At 45.5% G+C, this 15,022-nt stretch overlaps 1 protein-coding gene across 3 annotated transcripts in view; it reads right to left on the bottom strand.

Annotated features, from left to right (window-relative positions):
• The window catches only part of LOC137382618 (sodium- and chloride-dependent GABA transporter 1-like), a 158,137-nt gene that overhangs the window by 121,698 nt on the left and 21,417 nt on the right, over positions 1-15,022 (bottom strand). The window contains exon 2 of one of the 3 annotated variants that reach the window (XM_068054791.1): positions 1,882-2,077. The exons of the other annotated variants lie outside the window; for them this stretch is intronic. Coding sequence (XP_067910892.1) covers positions 1,882-1,948 — 67 coding nt within the window. The 5' untranslated portion in view covers positions 1,949-2,077. The remainder of the gene's footprint in view (positions 1-1,881; positions 2,078-15,022) is intronic. 3 annotated transcript variants of the gene reach the window in all.

Here is a 15,022-nt window from a genome sequence, read left to right as displayed (position 1 = left end):
CTTGTCTCTTGGGTTGGAAGGTAGTGGATTCAAGCCTCACTCCAGAGACCTAAATATGTATTATCTAGACTGGTTCTTCAGTACAATACTGAGAGACTGTTGGATGTGTTGCCTTTCAGATGTGATATTAAACCATCTCTCAGGTAGACTTAAAAGATCCATGACACTATTTGAAAAAGAGCATGGGCATTTGGTAGTTGTCTAACTAACATCAACTGAGACCTAAAACAGACAAATCTGGTTATTTATTTTATTGCTGTTTGGGCCTTGCTATATGCAAATTAGCTGTTGCATTTTCAACATTACAACACTGACTAGACTTTAAAAGTACTTCATTGGCTCGAAAGCACTTTGGGATCCCTGAGGTTGTGAAAAGTGCAGTATGTAAATGGCTTGGTCTATTTTCTGACTGGTGTCTACATTTTAGGAATCTGACAACAAACGTCAACAGCCTAGTTTATATAAAAACAAATGCTGCAGGGGTTCCACTGGTGTACTGCTGTACCTTGGGTGGTAGACAGGCAGAAGCTTCAGGCAAACAGCTAGACACCCCCACAAAATTTAAAATTCTTAGTCAAGGGGCCAGTAGTGTGGTTGCAGGTTTAGGGGTGTCAGAAGGACACCTGGGGAAAACACCCCTCTTCATGGGGAATAAGGCAGGAGCTTCCAGCAGCATTGGGCAGGCAGGTGACAGAGGGCACAATCCGTGTGGCATTAGTGCCAGCATACCCTGTGCTAATGAGCTGCCATTGCAATGGCAAACTCCAGTATGGTCTGTTGGAGGTAGGGTCAACAACCCTCCTGGCTTGCCAGATGTCTCGCGGCATAGAAACACAGAAGCAGGAGTAGGCCATTCGGCCCTTCGAACCTGCTCCACCATTCATTATGATCCTGGCTGATCATCCAATTCAGTAACCTGTTCCTGCTTTCTCCCCATACCCTTTGATCCCTTTAGACCCAAAAGCTATATCTAACTCCTTCTTGAAAACATACAATGTTTTGGCCTCAACTGCTTCCTGTTGTAGCGAATTCCACAGGCTCATCACTCTCTGGGTGAAGAAATTTATTTATTTATTTAGAGATACAGCACTGAAACAGGCCCTTTGGCCCACCGAGTCTGTGCCGACCAACAACCACCCATTTATACTAATCCTACATTAATCCCATATTCCCTACTACATCCCCACCATTCTCCTACCACCTACCTACACTAGGGGCAATTTATAATGGCCAATTTACCTATCAACCTGCAAGTCTTTGGCTGTGGGAGGAAACCGGAGCACCCGGCAGAAACCCACGTGGTCACAGGGAGAACTTGCAAACTCCACACAGGCAGTACCCAGAACTGAACCCGGGTCGCTGGAGCTGTGAGGCTGTGGTGCTAACCACTGCGCCGCCCATATTTCTCCTCATCCCAGTCCTGAAAGGTTTACCCATATCCTTAGACTATGACCCCTGGTTCTGGACTACCCCACCATTGGGAACATCCTTCCTGCATCTACCCTGTCAAATCCCATTAGAATTTTATAGGTTTCTATGAGATCCCCTCTCACTCTTCTGAACTCCAGTGAATATAATCCTAACCGATGGGGCATAGATTTCTCAGGCGCTGCCTCCAGTGTCCTGGGCAATCTTTCAGCTTTAAATTTCAGGCTGCAGCAGCACCTCCCCAGCCCCACCCCACTTCCTGACATCATTGACTGCTGCTCAGGGATGCGTCTGGCTCAGAGAAGTAACCATCACTTGCCCCAACCTCCTGCACTGCAGAGAGCCAGGACCGGCTTAGGGAATTTGAATCAGCACAAATCAAACATGTATTCAAAACAAAACCCAGAGGATGCTTGTATTTGAATTGAATAGTCTGTCCCCTCTCTCAAATACCTGATGCAGACATGAACCTGGGCTTTCTGATAGTGAAGGTCTCTCCAGTTTGATCGAGAACTTCCATCCATCATGGAGGTGTCCTCCAGACCTCATATAACATTTCAACGCAGGGTCATTTGATGCTGATACTGGGCTCGAGGGCCGTCATCAGGGAGTAGTGCTGAACTGGGGCTGGAAACTATCAGTAGTGGACCTTGGAGAAAAAAAATGCATCCAAGGGTGTAACAGCTGGGACATTTACTTTTCTCTAAGAAGCTGTTATAAAAGCTGGTATTATATAAGCCCAACAGTGAAACATGATATAAACAGTTATATAGAACACTTCTCACAATGTGTGGTAATATAAGTGGCCTGTGACATGCAAAGGAAGAGGCAGCCTCTGTCTGACCTGCTTGAAAAATGCTGTATTCTTCCTGGCTAATTGCAACTCCTGGGGTCTATGCACAGAAATGCAATGGGAGCAACAGCACTGACACCTCTCTGGAAAAATTCCAAGGCCTTTTCTGCTAACATGTGAATTGGGATACCTGGGATAAGCTGGTAACCCTGGCATCCAGATTTCATCAGAGTAAATGATGGGAAACATCTTTCAATGTATTTTACTTGCATGTATTAGCCCATATATGGGATGGCACATATAAAGCCAACGGGCTCACTCACACTTCAGAAAGAGGATTGAGGCACAGTACCCCTGAGCACATCACGGCTCCAAGCTGCTGGAAAACAGCTGAGACATGGCTGGAAAACCTAATGCCTATTCTGCCAATTGGCTCATTCATGGGCAGTGACCACCATGTGCTGATCCTAACTCTACAGTATCCTTCAAGGTACATGCAGCGCCAGTATCTGAGCTGGCAGCTATGAGTGTCAGATCAAGTGATGGAGCTTCTTCATTAGTGCTGTGGCTGTTGCTCCCTCTTCCTCTGAGCTGCCGTGTCTGGGCAAGCAGCAGTTCTTAAGTGTCCATAAAGCAGAAAATGAGAAGGGAAGTGGGGTGTAGGGTGGGAAGCAAGAGGTCCACGGTTACCTATTAGCAGCTTGTAGGTGAGCTGTGAGTTGAGAAGAGACATAAAACAGGAAGAAATCATCCTCAATGTTCTCAACAACATCGGATGACACCAGCTTTGTTGAAGCCATGAGGCAGAGAGCCATCTCCTCTGTAGGGCTCAGGAGATACAGGTGTCCTGCTTCCCTGCCAGTTCAGCTCTGCTCCTTTCTATTGTGTACCATCTCATCCCACAAGAGAGAGAGGGCAGAATGTCAGTGGATTGTGTAGCACTGTGATTGGGTGATGTGTCTATCATAACTGAATAGCTGGAGGTGTATGGAGGCAGTAAGTGGTGGGGGTGAGACTGGCAGCAATGGTAGATGTGTGAAGGGAAGGTGGATTATCTGGATGTTCAACATGAGTGCAGAGTGCCAGGGGCTGTTGCTGAGTGAGTGATGGGGGTGTGGCGCATTGAGCAGCGTGAGAGGTTGGTGCAGCAGTGGGTAGATGTTATGTGAAAGTACATTCACTAATGTTGACCACCTATGTGAGATCATTAGATTTCTTGTGGCATTGCTGCCAGGTCCTTAGGTCCAGACGTCAGGAATTGACTTCCCTGATCACCTGCTTCCACTCCCTTCTGAGGATGGTCCTTGAGGACCTCATGGACCCCTCCACCCACCTAGGAACCATGCCATCTCTTCCCTTTGCTGACCTCCACCACTAATGTGTCCAGGGCCACATCGTCACCCTGGAACCCTCTCTCTGCCCTAGTGTTCCATTTTCAATGTTTTAAATTGCAGCAATATTATTCAGTGCAGCTTCCCTTTAAGAGGGATAGATTACCTTTACAGAGTAATGGTTGCACCATGTTCTCTCAGCACAATGCTGTTTGCCCCCGCCTGCTGAGTGCAGAAGCAGCCACAGCAACCTGGAATCTGCTTGACTCTACACTGCAAGAATGGTAATAAGGTGGCAGCACCAAATTTGCGTCCTGCCACCTCCAATGGAATGAGTGCGGGGTGATCACAAAACGTGATCCCTCCCCCAAAAATAGGGGTAAGCCCATTTCTAGCCCTATATATGTTTTTTAAATCATGCTCTGCTGCACTCCTTATATAATTCTTTTTTGGCCTCCTTATCTCGAGAGACAATGGGTAAGCTCCTGGAGGTGGTCAGTGGTGTGTGGAGCAGCGCCTGGAGTGACTATAAAGGCCAATTCTAGAGTGACAGGCTCTTCCACAGGTGCTGCAGAAAAATTTGTTTGTCGGGGCTGTTACACAGTTGGCTCTCCCCTTGCGCTTTTGTCTTTTTTCCTGCCAACTGCTAAGTCTATACAATTACTGCTTTCATAACAGCTTATATTAAGCAGAATTTCTCACCCACAGCTGTTACAAAAATTTCTAAATTCATTTGTAACAGCCCTTCAAAACACTCCCACAGGGGATGCTGAGACCAAGTGGGCCCACATCAGAGACGCCATCTATGAGTCAGCTTTGACCACCTACGGCAAAAGTGCGAAGAGAAATGCAGACTGGTTTCAATCTCATAATGAAGAGCTGGAACCTGTCATAGCCGCTAAGCGCATTGCACTTTTGAACTACAAGAAAGCCCCCAGCGATTTAACATCCGCAGCACTTAAAGCAGCCAGAAGTACTGCACAAAGAACAGCTAGGCGTTGCGCAAACGACTACTGGCAACACCTATGCAGTCATATTCAGCTGGCCTCAGACACCGGAAACATCAGAGGAATGTATGATGGCATGAAGAGAGCTCTTGGGCCAACCATCAAGAAGATCACCCCCCTCAAATCTAAATCGGGGGACATAATCACTGACCAACGCAAACAGATGGACCGCTGGGTTGAGCACTACCTAGAACTGTACTCCAGGGAGAATGCTGTCACTGAGACTGCCCTCAATGCAGCCCAGCCTCTACCAGTCATGGATGAGCTGGACATACAGCCAACCAAATCGGAACTCAGTGATGCCATTGATTCCCTAGCCAGCGGAAAAGCCCCTGGGAAGGACAGCATTACCCCTGAAATAATCAAGAGTGCCAAGCCTGCTATACTCTCAGCACTACATGAACTGCTATGCCTGTGCTGGGACGAGGGAGCAGTACCCCAGGACATGCGCGATGCCAACATCATCACCCTCTATAAAAACAAAGGTGACCGCGGTGACTGCAACAACTACCGTGGAATCTCCCTGCTCAGCATAGTGGGGAAAGTCTTTGCTCGAGTCGCTCTGAACAGGCTCCAGAAGCTGGCCGAGTGCGTCTACCCTGAGGCACAGTGTGGCTTTCGTGCAGAGAGATCGACTATTGACATGCTGTTCTCCCTTCGTCAGATACAGGAGAAATGCCGTGAACAACAGATGCCCCTCTACATTGCTTTCATTGATCTCACCAAAGCCTTTGACCTCGTCAGCAGACGTGGTCTCTTCAGACTACTAGAAAAGATCGGATGTCCACCAAAGCTACTAAGTATCATCACCTCATTCCATGACAATATGAAAGGCACAATTCAACATGGTGGCTCCTCATCAGAGCCCTTTCCTATCCTGAGTGGTGTGAAACAGGGCTGTGTTCTCGCACCCACACTTTTTGGGATTTTCTTCTCCCTGCTGCTTTCACATGCGTTCAAATCCTCTGAAGAAGGAATTTTCCTCCACACAAGATCAGGGGGCAGGTTGTTCAACCTTGCCCGTCTAAGAGCGAAGTCCAAAGTACGGAAAGTCCTCATCAGAGAACTCCTCTTTGCTGACGATGCTGCTTTAACATCTCACACTGAAGAATGCCTGCAGAGTCTCATCGACAGGTTTGCGTCTGCCTGCAATGAATTTGGCCTAACCATCAGCCTCAAGAAAACGAACATCATGGGGCAGGATGTCAGAAATGCTCCATCCATCAATATTGGCGACCACGCTCTGGAAGTGGTTCAAGAGTTCACCTACCTAGGCTCAACTATCACCAGTAACCTGTCTCTAGATGCAGAAATCAACAAGCGCATGGGTAAGGCTTCCACTGCTATGTTCAGACTGGCCAAGAGAGTGTGGGAAAATGGCGCACTGACACGGAACACAAATGTCCGAGTGTATCAGGCCTGTGTCCTCAGTACCTTGCTCTACGGCAGCGAGGCCTGGACAACGTATGCCAGCCAAGAGCGACGTCTCAATTCATTCCATCTTCGCTGCCTTCGGAGAATACTTGGCATCAGGTGGCAGGACTATATCTCCAACACAGAAGTCCTTGAAGCGGCCAACATCCCCAGCTTATACACACTACTGAGTCAGCGGCGCTTGAGATGGCTTGGCCATGTGAGCCGCATGGAAGATGGCAGGATCCCCAAAGACACATTGTACAGCGAGCTCGCCACTGGTATCAGACCCACCGGCCGTCCATGTCTCCGTTATAAAGACGTCTGCAAACGCGACATGAAATCGTGTGACATTGATCACAAGTCGTGGGAGTCAGTTGCCAGCATTCGCCAGAGCTGGCGGGCAGCCATAAAGACAGGGCTAAATTGTGGCGAGTCGAAGAGACTTAGTAGTTGGCAGGAAAAAAGACAGAGGCGCAAGGGGAGAGCCAACTGTGCAACAGCCCCAACAAACAAATTTCTCTGCAGCACCTGTGGAAGAGCCTGTCACTCCAGAATTGGCCTTTATAGCCACTCCAGGCGCTGCTTCACAAACCACTGACCACCTCCAGGCGCGTATCCATTGTCTCTCGAGATAAGGAGGCCCAAAAAGAAAAAAAGATATTAAGCAGATGCCCCAGGCAAATAAATGTTATGAAATAAAAACAAGAAATGCTGACTCTTCATCACTGACCTGAAACATTAACTCTACTTCTCTCTGCACAGATGCTGCTAGACTTGCTGAGTATTTCCAGCATTTCTTGTTTTTATTTCAGATTGCCAGCATCTTCAGTATTTTGCTCTAATAAAAATAAATGTTATGAACTGTGTTACAACTTTTTAACCTGAAGGCTGTGGAGGTGACATAAGGAGACTACAAAGGGACATAGATAGGTTAAGTGAGTGGGCGAAGATCTGGCAAATGGGGTAAAATGTGAAATTGTCCATTTTGGCAGGAAGAATAAAAAAGCATATTATCTAAATGGTGAGAGATTGCAGAGCTCTGAGATGCAGAGGGATCAGGGTGTCCTAGTGCACGAATCACAAAAGATTAGTGTGCAGGTACAGCAAGTAATTAGGAAAGTTAATAGAATGTTATCGTTTATAATGAGGGGAATTAAATACAAAATGTCAGGAGGTTATGCTTCAGCTCTACAGGGTATTGGTGAGGCTACATCTGGTGTACTGTACTATTGGCCTCCTTATTTAAGGAAAGATGTAAATGTGTTGGAAGCAATTCAGAGAAGGTTTACTAGACTAATACCTGGAATGGGCAGGTTGTTTTATGAGGAAAGGTTGGACAGGCTAGGCTTGTATCCACTGGAGTTTAGAACAGTAAGAGGCAACTTGATTGAAACATAGAAGATCCTGAGGGGTCTTTACAGGGTGGATGTGGAAAGGATGTTTCCCCTTGTGGGAGAATCTAGAACTAGGGCTCACAGCCCGTGAGGCTTGGAATTCATTTCCTCAAAATACGGTGGAAGTGGAGTCTTCAAACATTTTTAAGGCAGAGGTAGATAGATTCTTGATAAGCAAGCGGGTGAAAGGTTAATCGGGGTTGAGGTCACAATCAGATCAGCCATGATCTTGTTGAATGGCAGAGTAGGCCCGAGGGCTGAGTGGCCTACTCCTGCTCCTAATTCGTATGTTCATAATTGGATAACCTTCAAAAATAGGCGAGGGGATTGCAAGGTGGGATTAACCCGCCCCCGTTGACTACAATACTGGCAGCACGGCAACTTTGTGTTCTCTGCTCGGTTCAGTTATCTCTGCACCAGCTAGCATTAGTTGCTCATCGACTGGATGAATCAGCAGGAACCAATATCGTGACTGACTAATACCACTGAGAGCTAGCCTATACCTATTACAGGGGAGGTGCATCATAACTGCAGCAGGTTCTGTAAGTCAAGATGGAAGAAAATCTGACCTGGGAAAGAGTGAGGAATGGCACAACAGGAGAGAGAGTGGGCTCCAAGGTTTTCAGATGCTGCAGTGGAGGTCCTGGTGGAAGTGGTAGAAAGATCTATAATAGAACACCTTTTCTCCATTTTGGTACTGCAGGACAATTCCCTTGTTTTATCCTCTTGTGAATTAGGTTGTGTTATTCTGCAGTAGCATTAAAACAATCTCTTCCAGGCTATTTAATTACCGTTGGAATGATTAAATTTACATACTCATACTATCATTGTATAATAGCTTGTATAAAGCTGTTTTCTATGGTTACGACCAGGTGAGAAAGGTGTCTAGGGGTCTCTGTCTGTCTTTACTGGTCTTATTGTAACAGGATTTAATTTTTAAACAGTGTGTTTTGAGCTCCCCCTTGATGAATCCTTGTTCACCGCCTTCCAATTATAAGACAAAGAAACCAGCACACCAGATTTTCTCAGGTTTAAAGAAGAAAAGTGAAATTTTATTAAACTTAAACTCTAATTCAGTTAATGCCTACGGATACACGCCACGCCCCACGCTAGCATGCATACGTGATATTCACATACAAATAGAGACAGAAAAGAGAAGAAAAATAGAGATTTGAGGCAATATCAGAAGAGTTTCTTGTTACGGTGCTTCAAGCTCACTGTAGTCCTTTTGTAGGAGCCCAGTATTCTTGTTAAACCTTGTTCACTGTAGGAGACTTTTCTCTCTTAGTTCATGTATCTACAATAGGTCTTCAGTTCCGTGAGAAATAGATGGAGCAGACAGGAGGTCTTTCCCGCCCAGGAGCAAACAGTTTTCTTAGTTCCAAAACTCTGTGGCCAGTTCAAATTCAAAAAAACTCCAACAGTCAGTTAGTCATGTGACTAAAATGGTCTGGCCACTTCTGTTTGTGTATTTGGCCATCTTAGCAGTTAACCTAGAATGCTAGTCTCTCCATCTTCAACATCTGGTAATCAAAAGTCCATTGTGGATTACATTGGAGCAGGAAGTGGCCCCTTTGTCCTTTCCAAGTACTGTCTATTACTATGCAAATGTGTTTCCAGTCAGGGGCTTAGCAGCCCCTTGTAATAGGCCTTCTTTTCTTCCCAGCAGCAATTTTAAGTTTTAATGTTCATGTGACAGAATAATGTGTGCCTCATTCTTGGCAGGTGGGGGCCTGCATGACACCTCCACACCCAGGGGAATGAAATGCGATTTGAAAAAAAAAGGTACATTTCAATACAAGGTTTGAGAGAAATACAAGGTACAGAAAGAAAAACCACGAATTTCTCTCATTCATTTATCTATCTTAAAGCTTATTAAAATTGTCTTTCTGGGTGCCAGTGCTGCTTTAATTTCCCCTTTTTTGGCATCCCGGTAGCCATCTGGTTCTTCGGGGAAGCTTTTCTTCAGTTTTCCCATTGCCATGACTGTCTAGGGTTTTTGTTCCTGTTGAGGTTATGTTTTTTTTTCCAGGAGAGTTAGTAGTGGGCAGGTCTATCCTGAACTCTGAGAGTTATGCAAAGACTTTTGACCTCAGGAGATGAGGTTTTCCTCTGACTGTGGGGGAAGATTCTTTGTTAAACTCCCCTTTGTTCTCTGGGACACTCCTACCTGCAGGTATTTGTGCAGACTTGACTGAACTCTCCTGTGACACTTCGACTAGGTGAAGCATCATCCTCATGGTTTCTCTGACCCCCTAAAGGTTTCCATTTGTCTCTGCAGGTTCCTGTAAATGCTGTTAGCAACTCTGGTGGGGTGCTTCTAGAGTCTGCATTTATGTAGGAGGATGTGGGGTCTAACTTTTCACATTCTTCGGGGTTGGCTGACCAGACAGTAGGGGTTTTCAAACGGGATTCCTCCCAGAGTTCCTTTAATCTGCCCTCTTGGTCACTTTTTCCCCTTTTCTTTCTAAGCTTTTGCCAGCTGTGTGTCTGCCTGTCCCCTTTTCTTCTCGGCGGGGGCCCCTTACAGTTCATCACTGTAGGTTCCCCACAACTTGGCACATGTGGCAACTCCTGCAATACTCCACCACATCTTTGTGGAGTTTTGGCCAGTCAAACTGCTGTCTTATGCAGGCTTTGGTCTTTCGTATACCGGCATGTACAGCCACTGTAGTCTCATGGGTTCTTCTTAATATTTCTCCCCGGTACCTCTGTGGCACCACTAACTGGTAAACTACTGTTCAGGTCTGTGAGGAAACTCCATTTCCTCATCAGTACCAGAGACGTGGTTGCAGGGTGACCAAGGCTGGGAATTCAATATTCAAGGGTATTCGACGTTCTGGAAAAATTGACAAAAAGGAAAAATAGGTGGGGTACCTTTGTTAATAAAGGAAGGTATCAGCGCGGTGGTGAGTAGTGATATAGGTGCAATAATAGTGATGTGGAATCAGTTTGGGGGGAAATAAGGAATAGCAAGGGGAAGAAGTCACGGGTGGGAGTCGTCTTTAGGCCCCCAAAGAGTTGCCTCACTGTAGGGCAAAGTATAAATCGGGAAATAATGGAGGCGTGTAAAAAGGGCGCTACGATTGTCATGGGTGATCTTATTCTGCATATTGACTTGACAAATGAGATTGGCAGTGGTGACACGGAAGACGAATTTGTAGAGTGTATCAGGGATTGTTACTTAGAGCAATACGTTGCAAAATCTGCCAGGGAACAGGCTATTTTAGATCTAGTAATGTGTAATGAGCTAGGATTAATAAGAGATATTGTAATTAAGGATCCTCTAAGGGGTAGCGATCACAACATGGTAGAATTTCAAATTCAGTTTGAGGGCGAGCAACCCTGGTCTCAAACCAGTGTCCTCAACTTAAACAAGGGCAATTACATGAGGTATGAAGAAAGAGTTGTTTAAAGCGGGCTGGGAAAACAGACTAAGGGAAAGGTCAGTGGATGAGCAGTGGCAGACATTAAAGTAGATATTACATAGCGTTCAGCAAAAATTTATCCTGGTCAAAAAGAATGACTCGATGAAAAGGATGAACTACCCGTGGTTAACAAAGGCGGTCAAGGAGAGTATCCAATCAAAAACTAAGGCATACAAAGCAGCAAAAACTAGTGGTAGGCCAGAGGATTGGGAATTTTTTTTTTTTTTAAAAGAACCAGCAGCAGATGACTAAAAAGCTAATAAAAGGGAGAAAATTGATTCTGAAAGCCAATTGGCAAGAAATATAAAAACTAACAGCAACAGCTTCTACGGGTATATAAAAAGAGAGTAACTAAAGTGAGCGTGGGACCCTTAAGGATGCGAATGGAGAATTGATAATGGGGAACAGGGAAATGTCAGATAATTTAAACAAATATTTTGCATCAATCTTCACGGTGGAGGACACTATAAACATCCCACAGATATCAGATAAGCAAGAAGCTAATGGGAGGAAAGATCTTGTAACAGTCTCGATCACGAGGGACAAAGTATTTGACAAACTAATGGGTCTAAAGGCAGAGAAGTCGCCAGGACCTGATGGCCTACATCCAAGGGTTTTAAAGGAAGATAGTGGAGGCATTGGTCGAAATATTCCAGAACTCACTGGATTCTGGGAGGGTCCCTGCGGATTGGAAAACTGCTAATGTGGCACCACTGTTCAAGAAGGGAGGGAGACAAAAAGCAGGAAACTATAGGCCAGTCAGCCTAACATCAGTCATGGGGAAAATGCTAGAGTCCATTATTAAGGAACATTTAGAAAAGCTTAAAGCAATAAAACAGAGTCAACATGGTTTAGTGAAAGGAAACTCATGTTTGACAAATTTGCTAGAGTTCTTTGAGGATATAACAAGCAGAGTTGATAAAGGGGAACTGGTAGATGTAGTGTATTTAGATTTCCAGAAGGCATTCGATAAGGTGCTACATAAAAGATTATTGCACAAGATAGGAGCTCAGGGTATTGGGGGTGATCTATTAGCATGGATTGAGGATTGGTTAACACACAGAAGATAGAGAGTCAGGATTAATGGGTCTTTTTCAGGTTGGAAAGACATAACTAGTGGAGTGCCACAAGGATCAGTCCTAGGGCCTCAATTATTTACTATCTATATTAATGACTTGGAGGAGGGGGACAAGTGTAATATATTCAAATTTGCTGATGATACAAAAATAGATGGGAGGACATGTTGTGATGAGGAATCTGCAAGGGGATATAGATAGGTTGAGTGTGTGGGCAAAAACTTGGCAGATGGAGTTTAATGTAGGAAAGTGTGAGGTTGTGCACTTTGGTAGGAAGAATCAAAAAGGCAGATTATTTAAATGGAGAGACTTCAAAAAGGTGCAGCACAGAGGGATCTGGTGTTCTTGTGCATGAAACACAAAAAGTTAACATGCAGATGCAACAAGTAATTAAGGCAGCAAATGGAATTTTGGCCTTCATTGCTAAGGGCTTGGAGTTTAAAAATAGGGAAGTCTTGTTACAACTGTACAGGGTGCTGGTGAGGCCGCACCTGAAGTATAGTTTTGGTCCCCATATTTAAGAAAGAATGTACTGGCACTGGAGGCAGTTCAAAAGAGATTCAATAGACTGATTCCTGGGATGAAGAGGTTGACTTATCAAGAATGGCTAAACAGATTAGGCCTTTATTCATTGGAGCTTAGAAGAATGAGGGGTGATCTTACTGAAACGTACAAGATTCTGAGGGGGCTTGACAGGGTAGATGTTGAGAAGATGTTTCCACTAGTGGGGGAATCTCAAACTGGGGGACATAGTTAGAGTTATGGGACACTAATTTAAAACTGATATGCAAAAGAATTTCTTCTCTCAGAGCATAGTAAATGTCTGGAATTCTCTACCCAGAGAGTTGTGGAGGCTAGATCACTAAATGTATTTAAAGAGGAGGTAGACAGATTTTTGAAATATCGGGGAGTTGAGGGTTATGAGGAGCAGGCACGAAAGAGGAGTTGAGGTCTGGGGCAGATCAGCCATGATCTTATTGAATGGCGGGGCAGGCTTGAGGAGCCGAATGACCTACTCCTGCTCCTATTTCTTATGTTCTTTAAATAGTAGCAATCAGGGACTCCCACTGTTTCACTTTCAGACTGGGCAGCCTGTGTTAACTCTCGCAATACTGGGTCGGCTTGCTGAGCCTCAGCTAGGGAAAATCCATTTAATTCATTCCCTGGGTCTCCTAACTTTCCAAAGAAAGGCTTGGACAGGCAAACCTCATGGTCATCTGCCTGCAGTGCCAATGCAGTCTCCTCTGGGGGAGCTGGTTTGATCATGGCCTGATCCACTACACATTCAGGGAAACTGCAGGGAACCGTCTCCTGCCACTGCTCTGTCTCTCTGACCTCCTGCGGTCTTTCTTTCACTACTGGAGGGGGCTACCACCTTCACCCCTTCCCGATCATTATCTAGGAGCTGGTCAACCCCATCCACAGGCAAACTAGGGACAATCCCTACAGTCACCGGTCCCAAAACTAGGTCGCATTCCAGGTGCACCCGGTATACAGGTACAGACATACACCACCCTCTAATACTATTCACCACCATTTTGGTGTCCACTGCACTCTCTGGGGGAAAGGTCAGGCCTTTTCCCAGTAAAAGGGACCTCGTGTCCCCTGTGTCCCTGAGAATCACTATGGCTTGCATGCCCCACTCAAGGGGTATGGGGTTACTTTCCTTTCAGACATGAAACCATGATAACCTTCAGGAATCCTATTAACTTTTCCTGCATTGGCTGCAGTAAGCTTCCTGGGTTGCACTCTTACTGCAGTTTAAGCCACAGCTTGTTCTACTGTGCTTTGCATCAGGTCCCTATCTTCACTCAGCGGGTGTGCCCTGACTAACCCTACCGGTTTCCCCTTTAGTTTCCATCGGTCAGCTTTTAAATGCCCTGCTTTATTACAATGGAAGCACACAGGTCTGCGGGTATCACTCTTGCTCACAGCACCTTCCTTTTTGGCTGGAGGAGGGCCCCCTGTGTCTCCTGCTTTCCTTTCTCTTCCAGGACTGCCTGGGTGGACATCACCTTGCCACCCTTTGTCCTTTTCAGATTTGTGGTGGTTGGGGGGGGGGGGGGGGTGATTAGGAAAGGTTCTCCCCGGGAAACCGACTTATAAATTAAAGCAAACTCATCGGCCAAAATGCCGCTTGCCGGGCTCCCTGAACCCACTGCTCCTCTACATGGGTCTTTATTGAGAGTGGGAGAGAGTTTTTAAATTCCTCTACAATTATTTCTTGGAGAGTCTCATAGCTGTGCTGCATTTTTATAGCCCTCAGTCACTGGTCAAAAGCCAGCTGCTTACTTCTTTCAAACTCCAGGTAAGTTTGATTAGCTTGCTTTTTGAGGGTTCTAAACTTTTGGCGATCGGCTTCGGGTACTAATTCATATGCCCCAAGGATAGCATTTTTGGTCAGTTCATAATTTGATGAACTCTCATCTGGCAACAAGGAATAAACCTCATGGGCTTTTCCAATTAGCTTGCTTTGTATTAAGAGAGACCAGGTCTCAGCTGGCCATTTTGGCTGCCTTGCCAGTTTCTCAAAAGACACAAAAAACGTTTCCACATCTTCCTCGTTGAATTTTGGAATTAATTGAGTGAGTTTTAGCAATCTTGTACCCAGTCCTGAATTATGCTCCTCCATATTGGCTATGCTTTCACTGGGGTTACTCTGTCACCCCCTAGCTAACTCAAGCTGCTTCAGCTCTCTCTCTTCAGATTCTTTCTGGAACATTTTCTCTCTCCTGCCTCTCTCTTTCCCGCTCCTGTTTTTTTGTTTGTTCATGTTCCTTCTGGAAGGCCCTTTCTTTCTCTTCCTGTTCCTTCTGGAAGGTTCTCTCTTTCTCCCTTTCTTCTAATTCAAGTTTCCTCTGTTCCAACTGTATCTTTGCTAATAATACCCTGTCGGATTCTGCTTCTAATACTGTTTCTGCTTCGTCAGATTCAAGGGAAAAATGGTGGGCCTTAGGAGTTCCGACTTCCTAGCCTTGCCATACAGTGATCCCACACTGCTCAGCCATTTTTCTCAGCTCCTCCATAGACAGTGTTTTTAACTTATCCCAAGTTACTTCACCCTGTCTTGGAGAGCTACTCGCTTCAGTTGCAGACATGTTAGTATTCAATCACACATAACCACAAGAAAACCCGTATTCATCTTGCTC

This window comes from Heterodontus francisci, chromosome 23 (genome assembly GCF_036365525.1).
Source record: "Heterodontus francisci isolate sHetFra1 chromosome 23, sHetFra1.hap1, whole genome shotgun sequence".
NCBI classification, from domain to species: domain Eukaryota; kingdom Metazoa; phylum Chordata; class Chondrichthyes; order Heterodontiformes; family Heterodontidae; genus Heterodontus; species Heterodontus francisci.
This window is presented reverse-complemented; position numbering and strand designations above follow the sequence as displayed.